The following is a 16,101-nucleotide window of genomic DNA, read 5'->3' on the forward strand; positions in this document are numbered from 1 at the left end:
TTGAAACTCCAACTAATTTAAATTCATATCGCTTATGATTTGTTAAAGAGGAAAGCATTCTCTAACATGATTTTTTTATTTTTAAAACTTAAATCTAAGATTTTTGATAAAGAATGAAGCCATCAATCCATCCCGTTATATTTATGGTGGTCAAAATAAGTAAACTATAAAGACAAGAGTATTATAATTGGATGTTATCAGGTGAATTAGTGGGATGGCTAGAATCACTGCTCTACTTTTAAGTAGTTCAAATATGAAAATAAAGCCCTTCTTATAATGACTGTTTATATTGTAATTTTAATATTATCACAATTAGAGCTTTACAATGATAAAATAACTAAAAGATCAAAAGAACCTTAAGTTTACTTTGTATTATTTTTTACTTTATTTAATTTATAAATAAAATTAAATTGCACTCAAAGGTGTGACTTTCAAGCTCGAGATGAGCAGCAATGGAGGTCAGAGAGATAGAGAGAGTGCATAACGAAGGGAGAGAAGGAAAATATCTAGAATGAGCCAACCGACTTTATTTGATATCTGTATTAACAATATATACAAAACTGCCTAACTAAAAATGAATAGCTAAAATAGTCTCTTTTTTACAAGTATATAGCCACTGGTTACATAATTAACCATCTCAACACCCCCTCCCCCAAGTTGGTGGTGTGAAAAATACTGTCAACTTGTGCAAAACTGCTGAATGTTTAACGCCTGTTAGTGCCTTAGTTAGAACATATGCAAGCTGGTCTGTAGTTCCTACATGATGTAGTGAAATCAGCCCCTCTTGTAGCTTACTTCTCACAAAGTGACAAATCCACCTCTATTTGTTAGGTTCTTTCATAGAACACTGGGTTCCTTGCTATGTGCATGGCAGGCCCGCTATCACAAAACACTGCAATGGGCTTGAGGAAAGGAACTATAAGTTCTTCAAACAATCTACTAAGCCACAACAATTCCCCCCACTACCTTTCTTAGAGCTCTATATTCAGCTTCTACAGAAGACAATGAAATGGTGTCATGCTTCTTGGATTTCCAGCTAACAGGGTTGCTGCCTAATAGTACAAGGTAGCCACTTACAAATTTCCGAGAATCTGGGCATGCTACCCAGTCAGAATCACAGTAGGCCCTAATAGTATAATCTGTATCTCTAGACATGAATATCCCTAGGGTTGGATATCCTTTCAAATATCTAAGTAGATGAAAGGCTGCTTTCAAGTGAGGTTGTCTGGGGTCATCCATGAATTGGCTCAGATTTTGTACACTGTAAGCTATGTCCAGTCTAGTATTGGTAAGGAAATTGAGCTTCCCCACTAGTTTCCTATAGTAAGTAGGATCAGTCAGAGCCTCTCCTTCTTTTGCCTTGAGCTTGACTGCTGGGTCTAGTGGTGAAGTGAGCTTGACTGCTGGGTCTAGTGGTGAAATAAAGCTACTATAATTCATGCACTGATATTCTTTGAGCAAGTCAAGGGTGAACTTCTTCTGAGATATTATCACACCATCATCTTTGTAAAGAACCTCTAAATCCATGAAGTAGTGTAGTCTACCCAGATCTTTTATCTTGAAGCTGTTATTCAGAAAAAACCTTCAAGTATTCAATCGCCATTATGTTAGTTCCTGTCACCACAATATCATCTACATACACTACTATATAGATAGTTGAGTTTTCAGTTTTTTTGTAAAAAAAAAAAAAGAATAGTCATACATAGAGTGTGCATAACCCCTTGAACATAAGGCTTCAGTGAGCTTAGCATACCACTGCCTACTGGCTTATTTCAGCCCATAAAGGGATTTGTTGAGCCTGCAGACCAACTCTAAACTACCCACAGCCAGGCCCTGAGGAATCTCCGTGTAGACTTTCTCATTTAAGTCCCCATGTAGGAATGCATTATTTACATCCAATTGGGACATATGCCACCCGTTTTTTCACAGCAACAGCTATCAGAGACCTCACAGTTGTCATCTTGACTACATGGGAGAATGTCTCTGTATAGTCAATGCCTGCTTGTTGGGTATATCTTTTCACAACCATTCTAGCTTTGAGTCTTTCTACACCCCCATCTGCTTTGTGTTTTATCTTATACCCCCATTTGCAACCTATAGTTTTCTTCCCAACAGGTAAGGGCACTAGGTCCCAGGTATGGTTGGCATGTAATGCTTCAAACTCTTGGTTCATAGTTGTTTGCTAGGCAAGATTCATAGCTGCCTCCTCATATGATAAGGCCCATTGTCATTGCAAATGTCTCTTACAAGACTTTGACTTTCAGGATTTAGAGCATCGGGGGAGACATGATGATTTTTAGAAAATGAAGCATTGAGAGAAAATGGTATAGTTGAGTTACTGTGAGCAACAGGTGATGATGATTTCAATTTTGGAAGTGAGTATAGATAGTCTTATAAGTATAGTGGTATTCTATGAGGTCTTTGTGATTTCTATAAGGTAATGGATGTGGGGCCTGGTTGATCCCCAACTGGTGATGTGCTTTGGCTTAAAGATTGTGGTGAAGATGTGGAAGATTCAATTAATCTGGAGGATTTCATAGGTATTAAAGGAGTATCATGCTCTAAAGGCTGATTATGTGTAACACTTATGCTATCATCACTATCACAAATATGTTTATCATTCTTAGGAGTGTGATTAATGAAAGGGGCGAGATTAAAAACAGAAGAAAAAGGTGTATTTTTAGATGATAGAGTGAAGGGAAACACACTTTCAATGAAGACAACATCCCTGGAGACATGTATCTTTTTAGTGGCAAGACTTAGGACCTTGTACCCATTGACTCCATAGGTATAAGCAATAAATATGTGTGGTGATGTTCTAGGTTCAAATTTGTCCCTATGCACCTTTGGTACAGAAGAAAAACACAGGCATCCAAAGCTCTTCATGTGAGAGTATGTTGGTTTTATTTTGTAAAGTAATTCAAATGGGGATTTAGGGTGACTATGGGAAGAAGGTACTCTATTTATGATGTAAGTTGCACATAGAATGCATTCACCCCAGTACTTCACAGGCAATTTAGATTGAAACAAGAGTGCCCTATCAGTTTCTAGGAGATATTTGTATTTTCTTTCTACTATCCCATTTTGTTGTGGTATGTAGGGGCAGTTCCTTTGATGGATGGTGCCTTTGGATTGGAAAAATAGGTTTGCTTCTGTACTGGTAGATTTTGAACCATTGTTAGATCTGATAGTTTTGATTTTGGTGTTGAATTGGGTTTCAACCATGGAAACAAAGGTTTTTATAATTTATAGGGTATTGCTTTTACAAGTTAGAAGATTGGTCCAGGTGCACCTACTGTAGTCATCTATCATTATAAGAAAATATTTGTAATTATCATGTGTTATCATATGATAAGGTCCCCATATGTCTATGTGGAGTAATTAAAAAATTTCAGTTGTGAAATTGGTTTTCTGGGAAAATGGTAGTCTCCCTTTTCTAGCCATTGGACAAATAGAACAGAGGAAAGGTTGTTTGGATGGGAAAGGGATATGGATAGAGGAGATCCCTCTCAATTTGACAACGGGTACATGCCCTAGCCTATTATGCCATAAAATATTCATATCATAACCAACTCTGATTTTTATTACTTGAACTTGAACTATTTACAAAGGGGAAATATATACACTTATTTGTGAAAATTGAGCTATGTACAGATGAATGACCAGGATAGGGTGAATTGTGTGTGCAGTGAGTCCTATTATCAAGGCAAGAAACTGAATTGATGACTACAAAACCTGAGTACCTGTTCCACAGACACTTTGGGCAAAGAAAGTACAAAGCATCACAGGCATTACCAATCTTCAGAGGCCTCTTCATTTAAGGGGCCTGCAGAATGCAAAGATGATCAGTCAAAGCTGCTATACTCTTGGGGTTGGAACTGGCTAGACAGTAAATAGAAATTAGATTGTATTTGAAGGAGGGTATAAACATTACTTTATGTAAGGTGATGTCACGCATAAGTGTTACACTACTAATTCCTATTACTTTTACTTTATAGCCTTTTGGGAGGACAACTAGGAGTGGATAAGATAATGTCACAATGTTAGTAAGTAGGGATTTATTAAAGGTCATGTGGTTTGAAGCCCCTAAGTCTAATATCCAGGAATCAGTCTTGTTTTTGAAACACTTACATGACAATTTATCAAAATCTATAGAGGAAGTGCAAACTACTATACCTACAAAGTTCATAGCTCCACTGATGTTTTGATCTTCATTCAGGTCATTAGCTTCCTCTACCTTATTGCAAGATGTGTCAGGATGAACATTAGCCACCACCCTTCTTTCCTTTGTTAAAACTCTAATTTCGGTTGAAACCTTCATTTTGATTGAAGCTTTGATTGGGATTTTGATTTTGATTGCGTGAATATCCAAAATTATCAGGGTATCTGTGTAGTTTATAGCACTTGTCCTTAGTGTGCCCTGGCTTCTTGTAGTAGTCACACATAGTCCTTCCCCTTCCATAACCACCGTGGTTGCCATTGTTGGGTGAGTAATTGGTCATGTAAGTATTGGACCTAGAGCTGGTGGCATTCAATGATGTGGACTCAATGAACAATGAGTGTTTGGTTTGATTTTCCTCTATTTCTTGTCTTGTATCAGGAAGGAAAAGGCTTGAGCCAATGTTGGTAATAGATTCATCACGAGAATGCTTCCTCGAATTACAGTATATGTCTCGTTCAAACCCATGAGGAATTGTATTAGCTGCCTATCCTGTTCAGTTTTGTAAAAGTTTTCCTTGGCACCACAAGTACAATTACAGTTGCACTGGGACCTTTTACTCAAAGTGCTCAATTCTTCCCAAAGCTTTTTCAATTTAGTGTAGTAACTGGTAATATCAAGGGCTCCCTGAGATGTATCATTTATTTCCTTTTGGATTTGATACAATCTAGCTCCATTTGTTTGCTCATATCGATCTTCTAACTCAATCCATAACTCCACAGCATCATTCGCGTATTTAACACTGTCCTCAATGTCCTTCGAGAGAGAATTGAGGATCCAGGAGGTCACCATATCATCACATCACTCCTTGACAGAATGTAGGCGAGTGGGGGTCTGGGCGCTTGCATTCACCATTTATAAACCCTAGTTTATTTTTTACCGACAGTCCTCGCAATAGACTGCGCCTCCATGATCGATAACCAACTCTACTGAAAGGAGTTGACACAAGCATAGCACCAGGATTATTCGATGGATGCAAATACAAAGGATCTCTTGGATCAATTCCGGAATTTTCTTGAACTTAGACATTCACTGTTGTACTAGCTATATCGCTCAAATCGTCCACAACCATGAGTAATTGAAACTAGTTATGTTAGTATTACGATGTTAGAAGAAGAAGCCCAGACACTTGAATTAAGGCAAATGAAACTGACATTAGGAATCAAACAAATTAGGGCAAAATCAAACGGATGATGAACAAAAGAGAGAACGAATCAGAAGAGATAATCGTGATGGAATGGCCGGGCTTTGATACCATATTAATTACACACTCCCTCACCTTACTCAAGCTCGAGATGAGCAACAATGGAGGTCAGAGAGATAGAGAGAGTGCATAACGAAGAGAGAAGGAAAATATCTAGAATAAGCCAGCCGACTTTATTTGATATTTGTATTAACAATATATACAAAACTGCCTAACTAAAAATGAATAGCTAAAATAGCCTCTTTACAAATTAACTAACTAGCCACTTTACAAGTATATAGCCACTGGTTACATAATTAACCATGTCAACAAAATCATAGATGGGGCAAAATATATCGAGTGATTTGTTTCAATACGCGTAAGCCTATTCAATACTTATGTTCGTGGGAGACAACGAATACCCAATAAAATAGTCTAGAGATATGCAAACTAGTGATGTCACAAAAAAAAGGTAAAATTATAAAATGTTTATATTATTCGTTATATATCACATTTTTAATGTAATGACCAAACTTTTGCAGAAAAATAAGTAAATGCATCAAATATTAAAATAATTATTAATTTCTTATGCATAACTTTATTCACTAGCCAATTATCTTTTCTTTTCTTTTTTGTAATTTATCAAATATAAATTTGGATTATTTGAGTTAATGTTACTTCAAGTAAAAGAAAGAGCATACGAGAAAAAAAAGTAAAAGAAAGAGAAAAACAAGAATAAAATAGGACATAAAAATACGAACTGACCAAAAAGTCCCTAGTATGACAGGTGGAAGCTGTTTATTGGATAGACCCAATTAGTAAAATTTGCACTTGATTAGGACCGTAAACCCCCTTAAAAAAACATACTTTAAGAAAAAATGACAAAAACATACATTAAAGTAAGTATAGCTCCTTCTCTCTATTTCTCTCTTTCTTTCTTTTTCTCTCTCACCAAAAAGCCAAAACTCTGCCTAAAGTTTTTGTAACTCTTTTGTTTTTGGGGCTCTGAAGAAGAGAGAAAATAGCTTACATACATATAGAAAATTCTCACTACACACACACACAAATAGAGAGAGAGAGAGAGAGAGACATATTTATAGAGAGATTCTATATATACTTATAGAGGGGAAGTGTTTATAGTTTGTTGGGTATTTTTGGAAAGTGGAAGGCCATGGGCTGTTTCCCTTGTTCTGGTGATTCATCATCAATCAAGAAAAGAGAAAGAAAGAGAATTCCACCAGCCAAAAATCAATACAAAAAAGATGATCAATCACAGCCCAGTACAGGTTTTCTGCTTTATTACCTAAGTTTAGATTTAATCGTTTTCTTGATTAGTAATAATAATTGTCTTTTGATTTGTGTTCTTTGGAAAATTCAATGTGGGGTTATTGAAAACTGATCAAAGATTGAATATTTTTGGCCTAAAGATTGGTATTTTATCATTGCATGCATCCAAAGATTTGACTTTTATTTTCTTGATCTTTATTTCTTGCTATGCATGTTAAAGGGTATGTTGAAATTATTGATTTTTTCTTGATTTTTCAGAAAAAAGTTGAATTGTTGATGGGTCATGTGTCGGTGCTGTTTTTATTTGAAAAATTATTTTTTCTGAATCAGGGTGTTTTTCTAGGAAGTCCCTAGTGTACCAGCAATTGTAGACCTCAGCTTTTGGACCTTTTGACTTTTTTGTTTTTTCCTATTTATTAATTTATTTATATTCTTTTGGATGGTTTTGATGCTGCTGATTGTTGAGGTACCACATAAGTATAATATCTCTTTCTTAATTTTGTCTTTTGTGCTCAAGAACTCTTTCTTTCCTTTTAAATTATGTAATCATTGGAATTATCTTGTGTATACTATTTTGTGAGAATCATGTAGGTTATGAATCATGTATATTTTGGCTTTTACTTATACATGTGCTTGTTCATGTCGTTTTCTACCTCAAATGGGCCTCATGGTTTTTGGTGCCTATTTTGTGTTTTTTTGTGGCTTAGATATGGTAAAGGCAAATGAACAAAAAGTTGTGAAGAAAGAAGAGGCTAAAGATGCAAACCAATCTACAACTAGGACAGATGGAGATTGTAGCAGCATTTCCGGAGATGGGGAAAATGATGGTATAAAAATTAATGGAGTGAATAAGGCGCGGGCGTTTAAATTTGATGAGCTGGTAGCTGCAACAGAAAATTTCAAAGCAGCCTACTTCTTGGGTGAAGGAGGCTTTGGAAAAGTATACAAAGGTCGTTTGGCAGATACTGGTCAGGTCAGCTCGACTTCATTATTGTAAGACTATTCAAAGTTTGCAGCCCACACGAGATATGACATCTTTCATTTTTTGAAGCTTTCTTGCATTTATTCCTCTAAGTGGTGGTTGAATATAAGGTTAATTGGTTTTGTTTACTGATGCCTGATATATTTGTTTAATGCAGGTTGTAGCCATCAAACAGCTGAATCCCGATGGATGTCAGGGGAATAGGGAATTCATTGTGGAAGTACTCACATTAAGTATGGCTGACCACCCTAATCTTGTCAAATTAATCGGTTATTGTGTCGAGGGGGATCAGAGGGTGCTGGTCTATGAGTACATGGCTCTTGGTTCATTAGAAGACCATTTACATGGTATGCAATACACCATTGGATTTGTGTTCTCGAATTGTATTTTAATTTCCTTAGCCTTGATAAAACAACGTATGTTTGCAGACCCTTGGCCAGAAAAAAAACGGCTTGATTGGAACACGAGAATGAAGATAGCTGCAGGTGCTGCAAGGGGACTGGAATATTTGCACGACAAAATGAAACCGCCTGTTATTTATCGTGACTTGAAGGGCTCAAATATTCTGCTTGGGGAGGGATACCATCCAAAGTTATCTGATTTTGGATTGGCTAAAGTGGGACCGCTTGGAGACAAGACCCATGTCTCTACCAGAGTGATGGGCACATATGGATACTGCGCACCCGATTATGCTATGACTGGCCAACTGACCTTCAAATCAGATATCTACAGTTTTGGAGTTGTTCTTCTGGAGATCATCACGGGCAGGAAAGCTATCGACAATACAAAATCTGCTGCTGAGCAAAACCTAGTTGCTTGGGTAAGATCTCTTAGTCTTGCCATTTGTAAATTTATGCTGTTATAATACATGGTTTGTCCACTCCTGTTTCTTGTTAGCTTGTCTATGGTTTATGCAAAAGAAGTTGAGCTTCAAACCCGAAATATTAAGACATGTATAAACCCCTTCTAATGTCTTTTTATACTGAACTTGTAAATTTTTACCCTCCTATATGTGTAATCTAACTCTGGATATAAATGCGGACAATAATGCAGACTTGCGAGTGTGTGAGGATGAGCTTGCTAGAGTTAGCTCTGGTATTATATTATTTGACAGACTCTGAGCATACAACCTAAAATACAAGGCAATACCCGAAACCTTTTTAAATCCCTTTGAATGCCTATAAGTTTACTGCCTCCTGCTTGAAAGAGTTGAAGCTCACTTACTGAGTCATCTTTTCATTTTTGGTTATATTGAAAGGGGTGGAGGGTGGGGGTAGTCATGTACATTTGGGTAGTGCCCTTAGATTCTGATATCCCCCCGGCTGCGCTGTACAGACTGCCTGTAATTGATTTAAGCAGCCACGGGAGACTAAGGAATGGGGTAGTCATGTACATTTGGGTAGTGCCCTTAGATTCTGATATCCCCCTGGCTGCGCTGTACAGACTGCCTGTAATTGATTTAAGCAGCCACGGGAGACTAAGGAATGGGGCTACTTTTATTAAGAGCTAATTCTACCAACATTTTTCCGATGTGATGGTCAAGGTCTACATTTCTTTCCCCCTTCCCTTTTCTTCTTCCCCCGGCCATACGTGGGCCTCGTTTAAGAATCTTGTATTGGTTTAATCAGATTGTTATTGCATTTGTGCCTTTTGAACAAGTATAATCAGTGGCGGACCCAGGATTTTGTGCAAGCGGGTTCAATCTAACTTTAGTCGTAAAATAGTAGTTGTCAAGTGGGTTCAAGTAAAATATTTATACTAAATTTATGCAGCTTTAATCGTAATTTATACATATACAGCATTATTTTTTGACGAAGTGGGTTCAGTTGAACCCGCTTTCCACCATGTGCGTCCGCCGTCCGCCACCGAGTATAATACAGGAATATGTGCTCCACATTACCACTAGCTTTCGGGGCATGGTAATCAGGTTACAGGTATATATGGGTGGTATTCTTGCCTCTGTTGTTGTTGAAGCATATATTAAGCAGCTGTGCCTGATATATCAGATGCAGCCGTTGGATTGGACATGTGTGCCGTGTTAGTTCATACTTTTATTAGTGATAGTAAGGTTTACATAACTACCATCTGTATTACTTTTAGGTAAGAAAAGATGATGTCTGTACAAAATTATACTCTGAAATTTACAATCAATAAAGCAAACTATGTTGAGCACCACGCCTCGACTTGTTAAGAAACTTCTCTTTTCGTCGTGTTAAGGAACTTCGTTTATTATGTTAATTCCATATATAATTCTCGTGCATTGGCACTTTCTATATATTTGTTCCATTGGGGAAAAGTGAAAACAGCTACTCCATTTATGTGCTGAAACAAACTTTACCTATTCGCTTGAGCACTCTTGTACACGATACCAGAATTGGTTGACTTACAGTGGATTTCAATTTTGGAAAGCCGAATTTGCTAATGAAGCACCTTTTTTTATGATTTTACAATGCCAACTTCTGTTCTGTTTTATGATTACACGAATCTGCACTTTATTTAACATGATTAACTCTTCTTGTGCAGGCGCGACCACTGTTCAAAGATCGGAAGAAATTCCACCAGATGGCAGATCCAGTACTAGAAGGTCATTATCCAGTGAGAGGTTTATACCAAGCTCTTGCAATTGCTGCAATGTGTGTCCAGGAGCAACCTAATATGCGGCCACTCATAGCCGATATTGTCACTGCTCTCAACTACCTTGCCTCTCAAAAGTATGACCCCGAAACACAGCCTCCTGTTCAAGGGTCGCGAAAAAATTCTCAAAGATCCAGATCAATAGATGAAGAAAAGAAACCTGTTAACGTCGATGAGCAATGACAGAACGTCGTTAGAGGACTAAATTTAAGAACAAAATTGGCTACTTAATACACCAACATGCCTTGTTATCAATTTTTGTGTCACGTGATAACAGGTGCAGTTCAAAATCTAACGTAATATTAAACCAAGTGTTCTCCTTTGGCATTGTCTTGTTTCTCTGGTGTAAATGTAAGCAGTAGTGTGTAGATGGAATATATATGATTGAAAGATGTAGCAAAGAAAGAAAAGATAAAAGTTAGGAAAAGGAGTAGATGCTTCATTAGCAAGAAGTAAGCATCCAATTGTTTGAAATTTAGCTTAGTTAATGAATCAGTTTGCCTGGCTTATGGTCAATCTTCTTTCTTTGCTTCAAAAGTTTAAAGCTTCTCCTTTACTGTTTTAGATCAAAGTGCTGCAAAATAGAAATGAAAAAAAAGGAAATATATAGTATGAAGTAACAAGGACAAGAAGTTGTTCATCTGTAAGCTAAAGCAAAAGGCACATCATTTAGACAAGTTGTTCGATGAATTCTCACCGAAAATTTTCATTTTAAGTTAAAATGCTCCGTATCAAAATTTTCGGGTAAAGCGTTTCCCATTAAAGACGATTCTATACCTAATATTTGAATTCGAGACCTCGATTAAGGAGACTTAGCGGTGTTTAGTAACATTTCATATACCGTCAAACTTCTTTATTACAGTTTCGTTTGTTTCGAATATTTTTGGCTATTATACCGAAGTGATGTTATAGAGAACATATATTATAACAAGCTTAGTTTTCATTGAGAAGTCCGACAGTATCAATCGAACCTAATTAGCTAATGCGTAGTAGCAGCTTTAAGAAAAAGAGAACGAGATAAGCTGCAACTGCAAGCATGTGCTTTCCGAATATCATACTTTACCAACCTACTTTTAAAGTAAACAAATAATGGGTTATTTGCTATACATGGTTATTTTGATCATTTTGTTATATTTTTATTCACATTATATTTCACATAAATAATATAAATTCCTGCCTAACTTAATTGAAAAGGGGCGGCCCGATGGTAAGGCAACTCAAGCAACCGCTTGAGGCCCCATATCTACGGGGCCCAAAATTTTCTAATATTAAATAGCTGCATATGATAGTTTTTTTAAAAAAAATATCTAATATATCAAAAAAAAAATATTTTTCATGAAAAAAAAAATAAGAGTTAATCTGGTAATATGAATAGTTAATTTTGGGATTCAGCCCTAAATTTTAGGTGTGCATATGTTTCTTGACTCCTTTATACACTATCATCATTATCATGAGGCCCATATTATTTTGATTACTTTGTCTTTCTTTACAAGTCCACTATCTCATAAAACATTCCGTCAAGTAAGATAGCAAAAGGCAATTGCAACCCTTTTTTGTCAAGCTTTTCCGGCATTGCACCAAAAATATTGAAGCAACAAAAGTAATATCAAGTTATCTATAACTGTTTGTTAAATCAGGTTCAATTGTTCCGTACTTTTCTTATTATTTTGCATCTAGAATTTATTACTTTTTTGATATCTTTTGTTTGTAAGTATATGTATCATCTTTTTATTTATTTATTATGAATTTTAATATATCAACAAGAAATATAAATCCGCGTATTAAAAATGCCAAAAAATGAAAGAATTGGAACTTTAATACAATCCCAAAAAGGAGCGCTTGATAAATTTTTAGCGAACAATAAAAATTTTAAATAAAAAATTAGGAAAAATTTTGTGCTAGATGAACAAACCACTAATATAGTTGAGTTAGACAGACAATGGAATCCAAGAAGAAGAAGAAGAAATTGGTGAGTCACATATTTTTTAGAAAATCAGGAAATCCTAAAAGAATTGAATAATAATCCTAGAAAGTGGAAACATATATAATCCTAGTCAAGAAATCGATTATAAATAAATTATTAATAATTTTACATCTCAAAAAACTAGAAAAATAAACTTTAAATAAAATTTTACTAAATGAGTTTTTTAATACCGAAAAAGGCCCCTCATTGAAGTTTGGCTTTAGGGCCCAAACATCGTTGGGCCGCCCCTGCTGATAAGTGTGAGAAGGCGGGAGAAAATATGTTATTGATAATTGATGAACAATACAATACAAGAGGTCCTTATTTATAGCTATACTATACAAGGACATACTATTCCTCTACCAATGTGGGACAATACTACACTATATACATGATGTAAACTAACACTCCCCCTCAAGCCGATGCATACAAATCATATGTAAGGAACTTGTTACATATATAACCAATACGAGGACCAGTGAGAGATTTGGTGAAAATATCTGCAAGTTGATCATTCGACCTCACAAACTTTGTAGCAATCTCTCCTGAAAGTATATTTTCTCTGACGAAGTGACAATCAATCTCAATGTGTTTAGTTCTCTTATGGAACACCGGATTTGATTCAATATGAAGGGCATCTTGATTATCGCACACAAGTTCTATCCGAATGATTTCACCAAATTTTAACTCCTTGAGCAATTGTTTGGTCCAAACTAGCTCACATGTTGCCATAGCCATTGCTCGATATTCTGCTTCTGCACTAGACTGAGCAACTACATTCTGTTTCTTGCTCTTCCAGGATACCAAATTTCCTCCTACTAAAACACAATATCCAGGCGTAGAACGTCTATCAGAAGGTGATCCTGCCCAATCAACATCTGAGTATCCAATGATCTGCTCATGTCCTCGATCCTCAAAGAGTAACCCTTTGCCTGGAGCCGATTTTATATATTGAATAATACGGACAACTGCATCCCAATGACTATTACAGGGAGAATTCATAAACTGACTTACAACACTCACAGGATAAGAAATATCGGGTCTAGTCACTGTGAGATAATTTAATTTTCCAACCAGCCGCCTATAGCTTGCAGGATCACTAAGCGGCTCCCCCTGTCCTGGCATAAGTTTAGAATTTAGATCCATCGGAGTGTCAACAGGTCTGCAACCTATCATTCCCGTCTCCTCAAAAATGTCTAAAGCATATTTTGTTTGAGAAATAACAATACCTGAGCTAGACTGGGCAACCTCAATACCTAGAAAGTACTTCAATCTGCCTAGATCCTTAGTTTGGAAGTGCTGGAAGAGATGCTGCTTCAGATTGGTAATACCATCCTGATCATTGTCAGTAATAACAATATCATCAACATAGACTACCAGATAAATACAGAGACTTGAAGCAGAGTGCCGATAAAATATAAAGTGATCAGCTTCACTACGAGTCATGCCAAACTCCTAGATAACCGTGCTGAACTTACCAAACCAGGCTTGAGGAGACTGCTTTAGACCATAAAGTGACTGACGCAAGCGACATACAAGGCCACGAGACTCCCCCTGAGCAACAAAACCAGGTAGTTGCTCCACATAAACCTCATCCTCAAGATCACCATGAAGAAAGGTATTTTTAATGTCCAGCTAATAGAGAGGCCAATGACGAACCGCAACCATGGATAGAAAAAGGCGGACTGAAGCCACTTTAGCCAAAGGAGAGAAGGTATCACTGTAATCGAGCCCAAATATCTGAGTATATCCTTTGGCAACAAGACGGGCCTTAAGTCGATCAATCTGTCCATCGGGACTAACTTTGACTGCATAAACCTAACGACAACCAACAGTAGATTTACCTGAGGGAAGAGTAACAAGCTCCCAAGTACCACCTGTATGTAAAATAGACATCTCGTCACTCATAGCCTGTCGCCATCCTGGATGAGACAACGCTTCACCTGTAGTCTTATGGATGGAAACCGAGGACAAAGAAGATATAAAAGCATAATGAGGAGATGACAAACGATGATATCTCAAACCGACATAATAAGGATTAGGGTTAAGTGTGGTCCATATACCTTTCCGAAGAGCAATCGGTGTACTAGGAGCAGGGTCCGCAGTAAGAGTAGGGTCAGGTGCAGGACGGGAACCAGTTGGGCCTGATGGAGGACGCAAACAACAATGATAAGTCAAGAGTGGTGTTCCTGTGGCTGGGGAACTAGGGGGAACAACACTAGACTCCTTAACGGTTGGTATGGATGAAACCTCTGTGGTCGAAGGTGGAGGATGAGCTATAGTAAACTCCTCAAAGGTCGGTATAGGTAAGACCTCGGATATATCATGGTGGTCAGCAGAAGTAAAGAAAGGTTTATAATCAAAAAATATGACGTCAGCTGACATAAGGTACCTACGAAGATTTGGAGAATAACAACAATATCCCTTCTGAACACGAGAATAACGAAGGAAGACACACTTGAGAGCACGATGAGCTAACTTATCTTTCTCAGGGGCTAAGTTATGAACAAAACACGTGCTCCCAAAAATACGAGGTGGAAGAGAGTATAAGGGTGACTGGGAAAACAATACTGAATGCGAAATATGATTCTTGATGGGAGATGAAGGCATCCGATTAATCAAATAACAAGCTGTGAGAACTGCATCGCCCAAAAAATGTAATGGAACACGAGATTCAATTAGAAGTGTGCGAGCAATCTCAATAAGGTGCATATTCTTTTTCTCAGCAACCCCATTTTGCTGAGGGGTATAAGGACAAGATGTCTGATGAATAATTCCTTGAGAAGTCATAAACTGCTGAAATTGAGAAGATAAATATTCTAAGGAATTATCACTGCAAAAAATGCGAATAGAAACACCAAATTGGTTTTTGATTTCAGCACAGAAACTCTGGAATATAGAAAATAACTCAGAACGATTTTTCATTAAGAAAATCCAAGTACATCTTGAATAATCATCAATGAAACTAACAAAATAACGAAATCCCAAGGATGAACTGACTCTACTAAGACCCCATATATCAGAATGAACTAAGGAGAAGACAGACTCTGCATGACTCTCAACACTACGCGAAAAGGAGGCTCGGGTATGTTTCCCAAGTTGACACGACTCACAATCTAATGTAGACAAACTAGATAAACTAGGCACCATCTTCTGAAGTTTGGATAAACTTGAATATTATAAACGTCTATGGATTAGATCTGGAGGATCTGTAACTAGACATGTTGTGGAAGGACTGAGTGAGTTAAGGTAGTAAAGGTCTTCTGATTCACGTCCTGTACCAATTGTCTGTCCCGTACTGCGGTCCTGCATAATAAAAGAATCGTCAATAAAATATATACCACAATGGAGGGCACGAGTCAAACGACTAACAGATGCAAGACTAAAAGGACAGTCAGGGACATAAAGAACGGAATCTAGGGTGATAGAAGTCAAGGGATTAGCTTGTCCAACTCCTTTTTCTTAGTTTGACATCCATTGGCTAAAGTAACAGTGGGAAGAGACTGTGAATATACAATATTTGACAAAAGTGATATATTACCAGAGATGTGATCAGAAGCGCCCGAGTCTATGACCCATGGGCCAAGAGCTCTAGACTAGGAAACACAAGCAAAAGAATTACCAGTAACAGAAGTATCAGTCTGAGCAACTGAGGCTACTTGTGGAGATATCTGCTTACTTGCTCGATACTGAAGGAGCTCGTTATATTCTTCTTTAGATAAAGAAAATCCCTGGTTACCTGGAGTCCTGGTCTGAGCAATGTAAGCATTTTTAGGTGGACGACCATGTAAGGAATAACACATTTTACGAGTGTGTCCAAGTTTGTGACAATA

General features: G+C 37.1%; 2 protein-coding genes across 2 annotated transcripts; one reads left to right on the forward strand and one right to left on the reverse strand.

Annotated features, from left to right (window-relative positions):
- Positions 1-4,579: 4,579 nt before the first annotated feature.
- Positions 4,580-5,011, reverse strand: LOC107795567 (uncharacterized). The gene has a single exon (XM_016618232.1). It carries the CDS (start codon positions 5,009-5,011, stop codon positions 4,580-4,582), a length of 432 nt encoding a protein of 143 aa, XP_016473718.1.
- Positions 5,012-6,291: 1,280 nt separating this feature from the next.
- On the forward strand, positions 6,292-10,821 carry LOC107795566 (putative serine/threonine-protein kinase PBL7). Its single transcript, XM_016618231.2, has 5 exons — positions 6,292-6,688; positions 7,397-7,662; positions 7,829-8,018; positions 8,100-8,491; positions 10,195-10,821. The coding sequence occupies exons 1-5, from the start codon at positions 6,574-6,576 to the stop codon at positions 10,486-10,488; spliced, it is 1,257 nt and encodes a 418-aa protein (XP_016473717.1). The 5' UTR covers positions 6,292-6,573; the 3' UTR covers positions 10,489-10,821.
- The last annotated feature ends 5,280 nt before the right edge of the window (positions 10,822-16,101 follow it).

Source organism: Nicotiana tabacum, chromosome 9 (genome assembly GCF_000715075.1).
Source record: "Nicotiana tabacum cultivar K326 chromosome 9, ASM71507v2, whole genome shotgun sequence".
NCBI lineage: Eukaryota > Viridiplantae > Streptophyta > Magnoliopsida > Solanales > Solanaceae > Nicotiana > Nicotiana tabacum.